Source organism: Aspergillus tanneri (assembly GCF_003426965.1).
Source record: "Aspergillus tanneri strain NIH1004 chromosome Unknown AapTan_2_pilon_pilon_pilon, whole genome shotgun sequence".
NCBI classification, from domain to species: Eukaryota; Fungi; Ascomycota; class Eurotiomycetes; order Eurotiales; family Aspergillaceae; genus Aspergillus; species Aspergillus tanneri.
The window spans coordinates 2,676,559-2,692,397 of record NW_022984629.1 but is presented as its reverse complement, the minus strand read 5'-3'; the positions used below and the strand labels follow the sequence as shown (position 1 = coordinate 2,692,397).

Here is a 15,839-nt window from a genome sequence, read left to right as displayed (position 1 = left end):
TGTTTGAATCTAGACCCATCGTCGGCAGATCTACTCAGGGTCACAGCGGAATGCTTTACCCCGGATACGATCTCGTTTACCCCACAACTCCACTGTGGAGGTCCACTGTGCCTATCAACTCTCTGTTGTAGGCATCCCATTCCCATTTACCCGAGGACATCTGGCTATGAAGTGATTCGGTTAATTCCATTTGGCCGAATTGCACGCTCATGGAGCTATGTCGTTTAAAAGGATGTTCCCCGGTTCACACGAGCTTTTGTTCACCACAAGCTTCTTATATATAACGTAGGGAGAACGCCTTTGATCTCACTGGAGGATAATCCACTATTATTATGTCTCTTGCTCAGAGCCACTACGTTGTAAAACTTCCCGTGACCCCGTCGACGACTTGGGAATTAAAACCTCGGTCAGTCACCCAGCGATGGATCACAAACCTCGAGGCCCTCTTGCATAGCGGGAAATTTTCCCGGCTCTCAGAGCTTTTCCATGAAGAGTCTTGGTGGCGGGATATGCTGGCCTTGGACTGGGACTTTCATACAATCCAAAATTGTAGTTCGATCCAGGATTTTCTTCATCGCAGCCAGCCTCACGCTCAGCTTTCGGCATTTCGACTGCAGCACGAGGGCAAGTTACAGCCTCAGCTTGAAAAGCCGCTGGAAAACTTGAACTGGATATCATCGATGTTTTTCTTTGAAACTCAGGTTGGACGAGGGGCGGGTGTCATTCGTTTAACCCAGGACGATGCCGGTGCATGGAAAGCCTATTCAGTGTATACGTCTTTGCAAGAGTTGAAAAACTTTGAGGAGCCTCTTGGTTCGAGAAGAGTGAACGGAACAATCGAATCAATGCCAGGGGGCTTGAGTAAAGGGAATTGGGTTGAACGACGTCAAAGGGAGATCGAATTTTTAGACGAGGAACCAACCGCATTGGTCATCGGTGCTGGTGAGTATTCTTTTTTTAATTTATCCTCACTAGGAAGGTGACCCGCTGACGCTAGATTGTAGGCCAAGCTGGTCTCAATATGGGTGCTCGACTAGAGTCCCTCGGTGTTTCGTGTCTTATCATTGACCGCAATGAGAGGATTGGTGACAACTGGAGAAAACGTTACAGGGTTAATTTCGCCACCGATCCGTGGTTAATTATTTGAACAGTCGTGCTAATATTTCTCAGACCCTTGTGACGCACGACCCGGCAGAGTTTACTCATATGGCCTATCTCCCTTTCCCAAAGAATTGGCCTCAATTTACCTCAAAAGACAAGCTCGCCGATTGGTTCGAAGCATATGCTAGCATAATGGAGCTAAACGTATGGCTTCGCACAAGTATCAAGTCTGCAGTGTATGATGATGTAAAGTCGGAATGGACAGTAATCGTCAGACGAGGTGACGGCTCTGAGCGCACAATTCGCCCGCGTCATTTAGTCTGGTGCACTGGTCACTCTGGCGAACCCAAGATTCCTACATTTCCTGGTCAGGTACAGTTCAAGGGAACCGTCTACCATGCCAGCCAACACAATGATGCTTCTGAGCATGATGTGAAAGGCAAAAAAGTAGTCGTTGTTGGTACCGGAAACAGCGGCCATGATATTGCCCAAAATTTCTATGAAAATGGGGCCGAAGTGACTATGCTCCAGCGCCGTGGAACATACGTCATCACAGCCAACAAAGGTGTTTTCATGATGCATGAAGGCCTTCATGAAGAAAATGGGTATGAATCCCTTATGATACCAAACATGTGCCCGTCACTGACTTGTACCAATTCCAGCCCTCCTACCGAGGAAGCAGATATCATAGCTGAGAGCCTACCTTTCCCCGTACAATTTGCACTTGCAACCCACTTCACAAATAGAGTATATGAAGCGGAGAAAGATATTCTAGAAGGTCTGCGAAAAGCAGGATTCGAGCTTGACTTCGGTGTAGATGGTGCCGGCATCACCCGTGCATACATAACACGGGGCGGAGGCTATTATATTGATGTCGGTTGCAGTGCATTAATCGCCGGTGGCAAAATCAAAATCAAGCGTAGTCCCGAGGGGATCTCCTCCTTCAACGAGCATGGGCTGGTCCTTAAAGACGGCAGTACATTGGAAGCAGACATAGTCGTACTGGCTACAGGATATGACAACATGCGCACCACTGTCCGCAAGGCACTAGGAGATCAAGTGGCCGATCGGTGCAAGGATGTCTGGGATTTGGATGAGGAGGGTGAAGTGAATGCGGTAAGTTTTCAATATCACTGTGTCCTTGGCCGCAGAATGCTAATGATATGATAGATGTGGCGACCTAGTGGTCATCCGGGGTTCTGGTACATGGGTGGAAACCTTGCTCTTTGTCGCATTTATTCCAAATTCCTGGCGTTGCAAATAAAAGCAACTGAGGCTGGACTGGTAGCACCAAACCCCCTTTAATATAATTGTAGGCTGCTTGATATGGGGATATCTTGGTCCTTTTATTAGCGAGCTAAAAGCCACGTCGATAGTACATGTACCTGTGAATACCTAGACGTGTGAACCAAGCGGATTGTTATAGTACTCCGGTAATGCAATAATGCTATTATTCCTCAAATGTGAGTGTACCACCAAGGTTAACGATGATAGACTGACATACTGCGGTGGAATCGACTGATATGGAAGTCATTCAACCGCTGAATCTTCGGCTTCAAGAGAGTGATAGGAACATGCAATTTTAAATTGGTCGTTTCGTTTAGAATGGTGACGAGGAAGTATAAAATCTTCACTTGATAACAGAGTTGGTATTATCAATTATGCCTCAGGTCCTCCGTGGCTTATTACCAGGATCGAGTATAATTGAGAATATTCACGCTGCTTGTCAACAATATGACGTATGTGAAATGTTATGCAGTTGCTCGAGTGACAGAAACATGGTTCAGTAACATCAAACTACGAGGAGGGAGAAGTACACACTACAGTACCGCAGAGAAAATAAAGTCGGATAAGCAAGTGCATGGATTACAGACGAGGGTATAAACAACTACTACGCCACATGTCCGGGACCGTCAAATAGATTTCATCATAAAACCCATTCTCATGCAGTGCCTACCCTTGGATTGACATAAACCGTACATCTATACTACTCCTCGGCTGAAAGGTCAATACCATTGAGGATAGCAACACCTGGAAAACACTTATTAGAAAGAAGATATATTACGAATATTCCGGATCATTCTCACCTCCAGCACCGGTGTATCCCTGGGTATCCACTTGATCCCGTTTAGAAGCCGGAAGGTCCACGCCATTCAGGATGGCAACACCTGCATATAACATTAACAAGAGACAATGATCTGTACCGGAGTTATCCTTACCCCCAGCACCTGTATAGCCTTCAGGATGGACGTCATCCCGCTTGGAGGCCGGAATGTCAATGCCATTCAGGATTGCAACCCCTGTAATACCCATTAGCACAGAATCTGTCTGACTGTCTAGAATGATTCTTACCCCCGGCACCGACATAGCCCTCGGTGTGGACATCATCGCTTCCAGTGGGAAGAGCAACGGAGGAGCCAACAAGGGCAGCAAGGCAGATCAGAAGGGAGTATTTCATTTTGACCGAAACCTAGGATGGTGTATGTGACACTGGAGTGGAATTAATCTGATACTGATGGGAGATGCAATTGACTGCGAGAAATGTAGTAATGATGCAGGGAGTCGAGAGACTATTTATGCGCCCCCAACGGGAGCATAGCTTGTGTAAAGGACAAGCACTTGGTCGAGGAGTAATATCCAATTTAGTACACACAGGCCGACGAAGGAACGTCCAAGTTAGTATAGACAGATGGACTTTCAAATATAACTACAGGGTTTCTCGTGGTTAGTCCCTTGTAGATATTGGTGCCATGGCCTGTCAGTAGCAATGTTGCAGTTTTTTCCCAGAACAGAAGGGATCCTTCATGCAGTAAGCCCAGGAATACGAGCTTGGCGTTCTTTCACTGGTCCTGATGCAGACTTCCCTGCAGCCCAACAGTAATCGCCCCCAAATGGTCCATTAGTGGAGATTTGTGTCGGTTAGTTACCATGCAGTCGGACCATATCACTCTTAGTCGATTCTCAGCTTTGTGAGCCCTTAATACTAATTCTCATTTTGCTCCCAGTTCATCTCAACATGCGATTACAATCTATATACCAACATCTGGATGCCAAAGAAGACGTCGATGCGGAAGAATCCGAACCTCTTCATCCAGCTAGGCCGGCTGAACGAGCAACCACAATATGCGGTATTCACATATTCTCTGTGCCAGGTGGTTTCGTCCTGTTTAATTTGATTCTTTTTTGTTGCTCGTTGTTGATGCTGCTGTGGTCCATCCTCCACGTGCAAAGGTTATCCTACAATGTGGACAATAGTCTTCTAAAGAAGACCTCCTCATACTGTACGTCCCTGCCATCCCGCATTGGATAACTCTAACAGAAATACAGCACCCATCTTGGACAAATTTCCCATCTCTCTCCAAGAAGTCCAAACACATGGCGCTTTCTTTGCTGAAGATCCCCCTTCTATCTTCCAACTCCCTCCCAGTCCTGAGGTAGATGCCGCATGGGACCGTATCTCCGATACGCATGCCATAGCCCTAACGCGAGAGGAGATCCTCAAGATGGGCCGCGACCCAGCCGAGCATTGGCGGTTCCCCCTGGAGTACGGCTACGGGGACGATGCGTACATGGGTCTTTTAGATGTGTTCCATCATCTGCACTGTCTGAATGCGATGCGACAGGCGGCCCATCCGGAGTATTATTTCGACCACAACCACACCCACGCGCAGTTGGATGCGCGTTCGCAGCCAGGGAAGGTGCACTTTACGCGCCGCGGTCACGACCTACATTGCCAGTATATTCTGTTGCAGTTTATTCTATGCCATGCCGATGTCGGTGTCATCACGTTCAATAAGGTCGAGGGTGTGCGAGGTCCCATGGCGGATTTCAGCATCGATCATAAATGTCGCGATTTTGATCAGATCCTGCAGTGGAAGTTAGACCACCAAGTAAATGTCACGGATGAGCAGTGGGCATTGATTAACAGGATCCCCGAAGGGATTCGCGAGCTGCCTGGAGAGGGGAGGTCCAGGCCGTTTGGTTTATGATATCATACCTGTATTTCAGTAGAACAAACCCATATTGCATTGATATCCAGGGGAGGTATAGGCTATTCACTCACCATCCAAACAAGAAATTGCCCCATATCATCCCCGAAATCACAAGATACATTTATGGAGTAATGACAATCCTGCAGGATGCACTTGTGATACCTCCCAATCTTAGATCCGTGGCTTGGTATATTACTAATATAGTCCTGGGCTGGAGATAAGAGGGCTGGGAAATTGAGAAGTCTTTATGCAAGTAAGATCAAATACGAGGCTTGGCTGGCATGATTATTCCTATTGCGATGATGGCCATATTAATGTATGCTACCTCTGTCGTAGTGTGTGGTAGTGCTTATCATCGGATGCATCGAGAGGAGGGCCCTGCCAGCAGAGCTGAACTAAATCACTTGCTGCTCCGTTCTTCCTCACACCTCCATCACAAGTCATGACCCAATATCAGCCATTAGATCAAATCGATCCCGAACACCCCAGGCCGAAGAATCCGGCCTCCTCCTGGCTACAATGCATTGGAAATGGATTAATATCCCTCCTCGCAATCTACGGCCTGATCAGTCTCAGTCTGCTTGCCTGGTCCTATCTACCTCTCCAGAAATCAGGACATACCTGTTCCTGCGGCCAAACTCCAGATGAAGCCATCAAACGAGGCTGTAGGTTCGATCAGTTTGCACTGGCCTGGCTGCCAGATGCCTGTCGCGATGACGATCTCATCCACGAGTTTGAAGACCTAGGCAGGGCATACAACCATTCATGGGAATTTTATACCTGGCCCGACCCCGAGCAAAAAATGTCCCTCCTAGAAGTGTCGATGGCGGCAGACGTGGTGGGCATGAAGAATCGGTCCGCAGTCAGCACGACGGTGGATTGGCATCACACGCATTGCCTGTATCTGTGGAGGAAGCTGTATCGCACTCGGTATACGAAATTGACAATGGAAAGTCGATACGACAGCGAACACCATCAGAAACACTGTGTGGAGAGCATTCTGGAGTGGGTGAGGGTGCAGTCGCCGGCGGAGAGGCTGTTGGGGGGATCAGTGGTTGATTTATATGCGGATGAGAAGCTGTAAAATTACCTATCATCATGCAGTGTCAGGTATTGACCATGATTCTCAGCGGCTTCTGATCCTGTATGCCGATGATATTCCTAATTTCTTAGTGAATGCAATTTCCATACTGCAAAGTGATCTCCAGTACGGGATTAGTGCCAGCAGTCAGTTGACGGAGGTGCTCCAAACGTTCAGTCGATCCGAAGCAATTCGTTTCCTTCCATGGTTGCTTTTAGATTTCACGAATCGTCTTACTCGCGATTTAATTCGAATTCCTATCTCTGAAGGCGGCCTGACGAAAATCCGGTGCTGTCTGCATTTCGACAACACCGAAGAGGGAATATCTGCGAAAGACTCTCGAAGAAGCTGCAACTAGGGACAAATCTCCGAATAGTGTATGGATTTGATGGTATTGAAGGGCCCGTGGACATACCGGAATATCCACGGCCGCCGCTGCCGGTGCCCAGGCCCGGGGCATATGTGGTGCTTAAACCTTATGGGGATTGCCTGGCTCCTTGGAAATAGATGCTGGGCAATAGGAGGATACGCGTGTTTACTTAATAAACTTAAAGCTAAGATGTGGAGGAAGTCGGTTAATAAATTTATAGGCCTAGTTCTTGTTCAGCAACGGACGCCGAGGATCATGACAACGAAAAATTTGATTTGCACACTGCTGCACCATTGCAGTGGTAGGAGACGCATAAACATTATCCAGTAAGGTAATCCACTTAATGAATGCTTCTACTTGCCCATGATTTAATTCCTTGTTGGGCCAGGATGACCTGAGCGTGAGACGTGACCATTAATCCTGCAAGCGGCGTGCTATATAAAATGCCAAATTTCCGTGCTAACCCTTTAATATTTGGCCTGTCGCTCGTGCAGTAGGCTTCAAGGACACCTGAAATATGGATTTCGATATCAGAAGAAGGTTTAGGCATGGTGGTGGCCAGTGATGGTGTAATGAAAATGCTATTTTTTTAGAAAATGGTACTGAAGGTTGTCGGGTGTTCGGTCGCTAGGGCTGAGTAGGTAGCGTTCGTCAGGTGATCAGGTACGGTAGTTAAGGCAGTCATAGCAATATGAGTCACTCTACTCCAGAAACCAGCAACACATTACCAAACATGGAGGACACATGCAATCTATACATACGTTTCGCAGAAGATAATGATATCCCTTGGGCGAGTGAGCTTCTTACTACCACTCAGAGGGTCTTAGAATCTGCTGGCAGCAGACAACAGTTGGACCCACCAACAAGTCCCATTCAGCATATTGCTCAGCGTCATTGCTTTGTTCTTGAATACCATTCTCAACGCATTGGTAGCGTCGTGGTCAAACCAATTAATCAGAATTTTCATCCTTCCTCGACCGGGTGGAGTGAAGCAAACTTCACACAGCCGTGCTTTTACCTCCAATCACTAGTGCTGCGTCCCGAGTGGCAGGGAAGAGGGATCGGGCTGCATTTTATCCGCCTGATAATGAAGTTTCTGTACGTCCGGGAAGGCAGGGGGACTGTGTTTCTTGACTGCTGGGCTGGGAATGACAAGTTGCGGTATTTCTACATGCAGGCGGGGTTTACCTTGCTAGGAGAGTATCCAGAAGGCGACTATTGTGTTGCGGTGTTTTGGAGGGCAATTTCTGCAGGTGTTTCTAATTGATCATACCTACATGAGTTATGATATGGTACCAGTTTACAGGAGACTCTTTATAACGATGCATCGGGAGATCCCTATCCGTAGTTTTATCATGTATATCGCTCTGGCTGGTATGAGAGCTGGATGCCGTTGTCTATTGGTCCCTGATTAGGCTGAATCACAGTGCGTTGGCTGTTACATCCCTGTTCTTTCCAGATACTACACCCGGGCCCAATCTAGCAAGCAATTTTATGCAAGTAGCGGGCTGGGGTTTGCGAAATAGCGAGCTAGGTACTGCATCATAATCCGTGTTGGAATTTACTGGCTCACTACCCTTCTCCGGTCCACAACATTTTAGACATGGCGCGTTTTCCTAGTGTTGTATTTAGGGCTGATGGTGGGGATTTCGCTGATGCTGTCATCGTCAATCGCCTTCAGGGAAACCAGTGCTGTCGATTGGCATCTCGAGCTGGCCGTTGTAGAGACACCGTGATCATCGTGGCCGTGGCGACAAGCCACTTGATTGGAGACACTTCTGTCCGACTCCTTAGTCTTCCCCTCCCACCCTTAATTCTCCAAACCAGTATTCAACGGATATTTAACTCCGGTATAGTCTGGAAAGGGTGCAAAAAACCTTTCTGCGTTTCGTCAATGAAGAAAGGAGCCTTAGCCCGGCCGGCGATTTATACCATTAACTTATGGAAGCCGTTATCGCGGTCGATAGTGGACAGGGGGCAGGGGCAGAAATATCGACAGCTGCAGAATGCTCGATATCGCTGGAACAAACCGATCCGCGTCTTGCTCAAATACCTTAACTGGGCCTAGGGGCTTCTGGGTTGGTAGTGGCGGTCGTGCTCATCGCCTTGATTGGCACCCTGTCCTGCGCGGATGTACTATTCGCCGTCAGCAAGTTGATCGCAATCAAGGAAATGGATGGTTTAGCTTGTCTCCTAGGTTGGCTTGTTCCATGGGAGTGGGCGATGATTCTCACCCTGGTCACGCGCTCGAGGGTTCATGGCGTTTTTCGGAGGCTGTTCGTGTATTCCAGTCATATCCCTTCTGCCGTGCGAGGTTTTGTCGACGGAACCAGAATAAAAAGAGTCCATGAGCCCGTCTTGATCCATGAGAAGGCTTCCAACCAAGAACATGAGGGCCTGATTTGTAACACCATGGAATTCCTCGAAGTCGTGAAGGATAAGGCTGAATGGCGTATTACCGAAGGATATCTAATTCCTATTACATCTTATAGATCCCAACTATTTATAAATGTTGTTACTGTTCTACTGCATTACTAACCACGCTACAAAAGATAATATCTCCCTGTAGTAAATGGTTGCCAAAGCAGCTTTATTATATAATTATTAAAAGGCAAAAACTGCAGACCCTTTAACTGGAAGTGATTGTTAGGTGTGGGTGCGTCACCTAACATTACAGTGCGCTACCCAGGTCGCTACTATATAAGGTGCTCAGGAATATCTTGGTCCAGTGGAATAGTTAAGATCTTGAGCTTGGCTATAATAGTGATATTTGTCTTCAAAAGGTATAGATAATTTTACTCTTTGATATTTTGAAACACTTGTATATAATTATAAAACTAGTAGTATTTAGGTTACAGTACTAGTACTTTAGTTCATCTACCTTCCTGTTATATAAATAAAATTTAGGCTGACCGTTGGGAGGGCTCATGTCCCGTCCCATAATCCCAATGGGAATTACATTTTGATTCCCATCCCATGCAAAGCCGTTCGGGAAGGGATACCAATTATATGGGATTTGGGAAGGCATATTCCTATTTCCTCTTATCTTAAAAATCAAGTCCCGTTTCCTGTCCATTTCCCATAGAGGAATTTGCCTTGGAATTAGGATTAGAAAAAGAAATTCCCATGCAATTATAGGAAGTGGGATAATAGGAAATAGTTTTTTTTTTTAATAAATACACTTTCTATCAGAATAGATCCAGGTAACAATACTTGACTAATTTAAATAGGGGAGATGTGATGGTTTGGTTGCCTCTGCGCTAGTAGAGATAAAACCACTTGGCCATATAAAAAGGTACAAGACGACTGACTGATCGAAGATTAGTTGCATGTAGCGTCCTATATAAGGCCATGCCTGAGCAATACATTGGGTTCTACCCTTGACAGGAGAGGAATTATTATTAAAAAAAAAAAATAGTTAAAAACAAAGCAAAGTGCGACGGCGCTGTACAGCCTTCCTATATAAAGCGAGAACAGTACAAGGACTCTGTCCTTGAATCCTAGTCTTTTGCTCCTGGCGCAGCGGTTATCTCAATTGAATGTTTTCAATTAGGTGAGCTATGACAGATTAATTGTTATGCGTGGGGTCGGTGACGAACTGAATGGTGCGCTATGGTGCGAATGGGAGTATCTATATTGGAGGGAAGATAGGACCACGTATATTGCAGAACTAATCACTGACCTTCGAGTGTTCAGGTCAGGAGATGCGAATAACTAACTATATGTTCGTACTTGACTAAGCATCTTATAGCTAAGGATGTGGCTATCGCGCTTCCGAGCACTCCTAACCTCAATATAACAGTTAATGGCTGAATAGCTGTCAACAAGTCTTAAAATGCCGAGTTCTTACTGCTGGTAGCTAATTAGCTGATTCTACACTGGAGTAATTAAATATTAATAATTATACAAGTCTCTTCTTGGTTATTACCTGGCAAGTAATAATACTCTTTTACTTTTATATACCCTTTTTAATTTCCTATTCAACAGATAGGAAATGGTAGGACTCCAGTAGGTCATGGAGACAGACACTCTTAGACAGTTCGGAAGCTGTGGGCCCTGAGCCCACGATCCTGGTAGGAGAGAAGACAACATTCACTTTACTCAACTGCGCTCCGTGGTCTGCAACAAGGTTGTTGATTGTCTATTCCCTCTTTGAACGAGGACTCAAGATAATAGTTATCCATATAACTGTTACGTGCCAATCCCCCTGGTTCCTCCACTACAATACTTATTAGCAAGATCTTGATTAATAAAAGCTGGATTGGCATTTTTAAGGATTATAATTTTTTATTATTAAACCCTAAAATTTCCCATGGCAGTATTGGCAGATATCATTACTCATATTAAAATTGCATTTGATAGCGACACCTGTAAAGAATATTGCAAAAATATTATAAGCTATTAGCGTAATTGTAGGATACGATAGGTTTTTAATATTCAAGCATATTAATCTTTAAGTCACATAAAAGTGGTTTGTTAGATAAAAAAATTTTTATTTCATTATGTGGTATTCCTTTGTGCTGGCCTTTAACAGCAAAATAGAGTATTAATATAATCCACAAAAATCAGAGGAAAAGGGTTATGAAACCATCTAACAAGTCCTCCCCCTGCGTAAAACTTGGCCTTGAAACAAGAGATAAAACAGAGTAAAGCTGAGCAAAGCAGGAGATGAAACATCACAGAGACCAAGTCGTGAAATTAATTGCACATTATAAACTTTGTATTCCCCCAATGACACTGCTCTAGGTGCGTAAGCACGCTCCAAGAATAGGAACTCCAAAGCTTGCTACGCTATTGATCTAAAAAAAGCATGGAGAAACAATTGCTGCCAGTTAACAATTTTTTTTTTTTTGCTTTTAACCCAACACACATCCGGAACTTTCCTACTCTGTGTTTTATGTAACTGGAGATCCTTTAGTTGACAGCATTTGCAGGATCCTGAATAATAGAAATCTGTAAAGAAAAGCTTGGTACATTAAGATTAAATATATGTAAAAAAAGAATCGCTTTCTCATTAACAGTAAATTTACAAAGAAATACCCAAGCTTTCTTAATTTCAGAGGCAACACAGGCTTCTTTATTATAGTCCTTTATATATCTGCAACAGAGACGAGTTGAAACCCAGAACGTGACTAACGTGCTTGTTTCTCTTAACCTATCTATTTACTATTACAGAATTTTCCCGCTTCTTCTTGCTATCAGAATGTCTTCGGTGAGCTTTCCAGACTACTGAATGTCGACCTTCTTGATCTCAGCGTAACCAGAGTCCAGCTTCGGAACGTCAATAGTAAGAATGCCATCCTCCATCCTAGCAGTAACAGCATCGATATCAATCTGTGCCGGATTGGCACGGCCGCCTAAGCGCACCTTTCGTTCAAATCTACCGACCTTACGTTCATCTAGCGCGAGCGTCTTCCGGAATTCTTCATCTCCAGGTCGGTGTATAGCTCCGGTAATGCTGAACTCGAACTTCTCAGAGTCCCAGTTGACTCCTACATCCTCTTTCTTAGCACCAGACAGCGAAACGTTGATGACAAACGTATCGGGTGTGTCATATACATCAACATCGGGCTTGAAATTCTCGTGCTTGTACCTTGTCGCACCGTCCTCGAATCCAAAACCACCCAAGGGTCCAAAGCCTCCCCAGGGTCTAAAACCAGCGTTAGGTCCAAAGCCGCCCCAGGGTCTAAAACCAGCGTTAGGTCCAAAGCCGCCCCAGGTTCCAAAGCCAACATTAGGTCCAAAGCCTCCCCAGGGTGGAAAGCTACTCATAGGTCCAAAACCACAGCAGCTGGGGCCACCAGCGCCCCATCCTCTTGGACGAGCATCACCGCATCCTCCATGAGCTCCTGGGAAATGGCAAGGATGCTGAGAGAAGGGAGGTGGTGGTCCACGAGGCGCTGAGGGGCCTTTATCGTAATCCTGTTCTTTTACCGGGTCGCCTTCATGGCCAGGTTCTCGTTCCCCGGATACTGGCACATGGTGGTGGAGTGGCGCACCAGGGCGGCTGCGGGAAGCAAATGGCCCACCGAATCGGAAGCCCCATGCACCCGCCCACTGGTCATCGCCTTCACTGGCTTGGCTGCAGTTGTTGTTGGTACCAGTGAAGAAAGGATGAGAAGAGCCTTGCTCTTCCATGTTGGTCACAAAGTCCCAGAAGGGAGAGGGTTGGTTGTAGTAACGTATGGATGACATGTTGTTTGAGTTTGAAAGTAGATGTATGAATGGGAGTGTGCGTAGGTCTGCCCATCTTTATATGGACAGTTCCCAGGCAGCGCATTCGGTGGTGTTGCGACGCAAGTGCGATAACTTCCGTCAGCTCGGAGCTTGGTTGTAACTTCCGCTCCAGCGTTTCTTGCCTCTGTAAAGTCCGAGATCTTGCCCGTCTCCGTCCGATGAAGGTCCGCGTCGGGAATAACTACCCCCCGTCGGGCCCATTTTGTCTCTGTTCTAACCATCCACTGTTTGGAAGAATGGCCGACGCCCTTGCACCGTATGCTGTACGTCCCTGCCCTTTTGCGCACTTCGCAACCAGCCGTATGCTAATCAAAACGGTTCCAAGTGCGATAAATGCCGCTCCCGCAAGGTCCCATTATCCTTTCCCCCCCCCTCTTTATTGCAGAGTTGTTTTGACCATGTGTTGCAGGTTGCGTGCTCACGCGATCGCCCCGGATGCCAACGCTGCAAAGCCCAAGGGATTGCCTGCTCCTATTCCCGCTCTGGAGTGATCCGTCGCAGCAGAAAGCAGAAGGAGAAGAATAGACTACCGACTCATAATTGTGAGACTCCAACAGGCACGGAACGCACCGGCTTACGACAACCCCCTCTACCTGCATCCGACAATGTTGGTGGCACAACATATGAGCGGCTCCAGCGGCTTGTCGGCAAGGACCATCGTTCTCTAAGGGCACTTGCGTCGCTATTGGAAGAATACGCAGCGGCTTGGCAAGGCTCTTCTGCATTCGACAAACTGGCCGAAGGTGCTGAGGCTGATTTCTTTCTATTTGAGGAGGATCAAGTTCGTGCCTGGGTGGACGGTTAGTGTTTCTCTGTAGTGTACCGGGCTCTTCTAACGCTCCAGCCTACAGTATTTGTCACCACCCTCCAGAAAGAAAGGTTGGTGCTCACTTCCGCACCTTCGGAAGTACTCGACCACTTGGTCGCATCACGTCCACATCAAGTACACGATCGAGCTTGGCTGGTCATGTTTTATAGTGTCACGCTGAGCGTCGTGTCCTCCACTAACCCGTCGGACGAATCAACAAAGGCCAATCTAAGAAGCAATCTCTGGCTCGCATTCAATGATGTGAGGCTGCTGCTCGAACCGAACGTTTCGAGTATTCAGGCGTTGGTCATCTTGGCCTGCCACGTAGAGGAGTATATGACGCCTTCTCTTTGCTGGGTACTGGTTACCAAAGCTTGTGTAATGTTGCAAGCATTAGGGGTCACTCACTGGCGTCTTGACTCTCCGACCCGTGAGCGGCGCACCATGCTTTTCTGGCGTTTGAATACCCTGGACAAGTCGCTTGCGCTCATTTTGTGTAGACCGCCAACTTTCCACCGCGAAATGGCAACTGGGATTGCCTTACCGACGCTGGAACAACTCCTGCATTCCCAGCCATACCATCCCTCCAGTGGCGCGCCCGCATTGTTCGAAGCGCATTACATGTATCAGATGCACCTATTATCGCGCGTCATGGCTGACGTCTGGCACTGCCTTTATGGACAAGACTCTGACGACGTCCACACAATTAAAGAGAACTTAGAGTCATGGCATCTCCAGGCAACGGAGGTAGCAGGAATTCCATTGCACCTTTTGAACCAGCAGCTGATATCCGTTCCAGGTTCTTGAGGCTGCTGCGCTTGCAGAGAAACCTCTCCTCACCGCGAGCGGCACAGCCTCGGTTGATCTCGGACTACAGACTCTGCACTTCCATTACTATTCCCTTTTGGTCTTGCTCACTGTATCCTACAGGCAGTTGCGGACGCAGTCTACTTATCCGTCGCAGCAAATGCTCGGTTTATTACCAGGCCTTGGTGCCATGCTGCCAGGTCTCAAGGAACCATATACCTGCCTCCTATGGCAGCGTCTGCACTGTCCATTAGCCGCGTTTGGCATTCTCTGGGGCGAAATTGTGATTAAGGGCAGGGCCCATTTTGAGCAGAGCGAGCAATCCCTGGAAGCTATAGAGCATCTTCCGGCCTTTTTAGGCAAGTTGCGCTCGCGAAATCCTCTCGCCACAAAGCTGGAAAGTATCACAGAGAGAATGGTTCAGCACGCAAAATCAATACTCTACTCTCAAGGCAAGTGTTTATTAGAGAACCACAGTGGCTGTGCCTGACATATATGTCTTTGAAAGACGAAGCAGATCAAGAAGCACCGAACCCAAGCATTCCGACTCAGCGAATGCCTGAATCGCAACAATCCGTCAGTGAGAACTTGGACCAGAACTCAAATACGTCAATAGCGCTTGCACTATCGAATAATTCAACGGGCGACAATTTTGACTCCAGGCTGGATGATCTGTTTACGTGGACAGGCAACTCCTTCATTGACTTCATTGACGACACATTCGACTGGATCTCATGGGCTAATCAGGTCTAATACAAAGCTCTCATTAGCGAGTTTAACAACTAACATGATTCTATAGGCTACAGATAGCTGCCTCTTTGAACACAAAGCACTCTGACGCGCCGAGCATGCGAATTCCGTGGCCTGCCGATGGATCGTCTGTAATCTCCTGTGATCGTGCTCGCTGTCACCTGTGAACGAAGCATATAGACACTCTCTTTGCAATTCAATACAAAGAGCGGCCCTATTAAGCGGTCAATAATGATAGCAGCTAGATGCCCAGCCGCAATCTCGACTGGCGCCATCTCGAAGTCGTCCCTGCGAAAGTCGAGCATCAGCGAAAGCTCATCTACAAACCCGACAAGGTGTTCTAATGCCGCTGTTACTGTAGCTTCGGGAGTTGGTGTGGGGGCCGGTACGAAGCGATGGATTGAGACGGGGACACCTAGTGAGGATGTCGCCCGCTCGAGGACTGCTCCCAGGCCCATCGGCTCGCTACGTAGCCATTGGAACCGTAGGTCGCAGGGGGCCGTGCTGCAACTGATGTCGCCGCCGCACTATTCCCAGGGGCTAACACCCGGCTGTCGAAATGTAGTGGATCGGCACGCGGTGGGAGGCTGCCACTGTGATTAGTTGCTTGGTTGGAGTTAAGTTGCTCAGGTGTAGGAGAGATTTGATCAGGCTTTATCCCTGCCTATGTGCCAGGCTAAGTACCATCATGCA

The 15,839-nt window shown here is 47.2% G+C and overlaps 7 protein-coding genes across 7 annotated transcripts; 4 read left to right on the top strand and 3 right to left on the bottom strand.

Annotated features, from left to right (window-relative positions):
* Positions 1-332: 332 nt before the first annotated feature.
* On the top strand, positions 333-2,406 carry ATNIH1004_000872 (putative flavin-binding monooxygenase; the record flags this gene model as incomplete). The annotated part of the gene is made up of 5 exons (XM_033565576.1): positions 333-942; positions 1,005-1,111; positions 1,171-1,706; positions 1,764-2,217; positions 2,272-2,406. The coding sequence occupies 5 exons, from the start codon at positions 333-335 to the stop codon at positions 2,404-2,406; spliced, it is 1,842 nt and encodes a 613-aa protein (XP_033431333.1).
* Positions 2,407-3,088: 682 nt separating this feature from the next.
* On the bottom strand, positions 3,089-3,559 carry ATNIH1004_000871 (uncharacterized protein; the record flags this gene model as incomplete). Its single annotated transcript, XM_033565575.1, has 4 exons — positions 3,089-3,132; positions 3,189-3,269; positions 3,321-3,401; positions 3,454-3,559. 4 exons carry the CDS (start codon positions 3,557-3,559, stop codon positions 3,089-3,091), a joined length of 312 nt encoding a protein of 103 aa, XP_033431332.1.
* Positions 3,560-4,117: 558 nt separating this feature from the next.
* ATNIH1004_000870 (oxidase ustYa family protein) lies at positions 4,118-5,090 on the top strand (the record flags this gene model as incomplete). Its single annotated transcript, XM_033565574.1, has 2 exons — positions 4,118-4,382; positions 4,429-5,090. 2 exons carry the CDS (start codon positions 4,118-4,120, stop codon positions 5,088-5,090), a joined length of 927 nt encoding a protein of 308 aa, XP_033431331.1.
* Positions 5,091-5,535: 445 nt separating this feature from the next.
* On the top strand, positions 5,536-6,177 carry ATNIH1004_000869 (uncharacterized protein; the record flags this gene model as incomplete). The annotated part of the gene is made up of 1 exon (XM_033565573.1): positions 5,536-6,177. One exon carries the CDS (start codon positions 5,536-5,538, stop codon positions 6,175-6,177), a length of 642 nt encoding a protein of 213 aa, XP_033431330.1.
* A 5,593-nt stretch (positions 6,178-11,770) lies between these two features.
* ATNIH1004_000868 (Hsp20/alpha crystallin family protein) lies at positions 11,771-12,739 on the bottom strand (the record flags this gene model as incomplete). The annotated part of the gene is made up of 1 exon (XM_033565572.1): positions 11,771-12,739. The coding sequence occupies one exon, from the start codon at positions 12,737-12,739 to the stop codon at positions 11,771-11,773; it is 969 nt and encodes a 322-aa protein (XP_033431329.1).
* A 278-nt stretch (positions 12,740-13,017) lies between these two features.
* Positions 13,018-15,149, top strand: ATNIH1004_000867 (Zn(II)2Cys6 transcription factor; the record flags this gene model as incomplete). Its single annotated transcript, XM_033565571.1, has 6 exons — positions 13,018-13,044; positions 13,107-13,130; positions 13,191-13,581; positions 13,633-14,336; positions 14,389-14,759; positions 14,849-15,149. The coding sequence occupies 6 exons, from the start codon at positions 13,018-13,020 to the stop codon at positions 15,147-15,149; spliced, it is 1,818 nt and encodes a 605-aa protein (XP_033431328.1).
* A 40-nt stretch (positions 15,150-15,189) lies between these two features.
* Positions 15,190-15,604, bottom strand: ATNIH1004_000866 (uncharacterized protein; the record flags this gene model as incomplete). Its single annotated transcript, XM_033565570.1, has 2 exons — positions 15,190-15,300; positions 15,350-15,604. The coding sequence occupies 2 exons, from the start codon at positions 15,602-15,604 to the stop codon at positions 15,190-15,192; spliced, it is 366 nt and encodes a 121-aa protein (XP_033431327.1).
* Between the last annotated feature and the right edge of the window lie 235 nt (positions 15,605-15,839).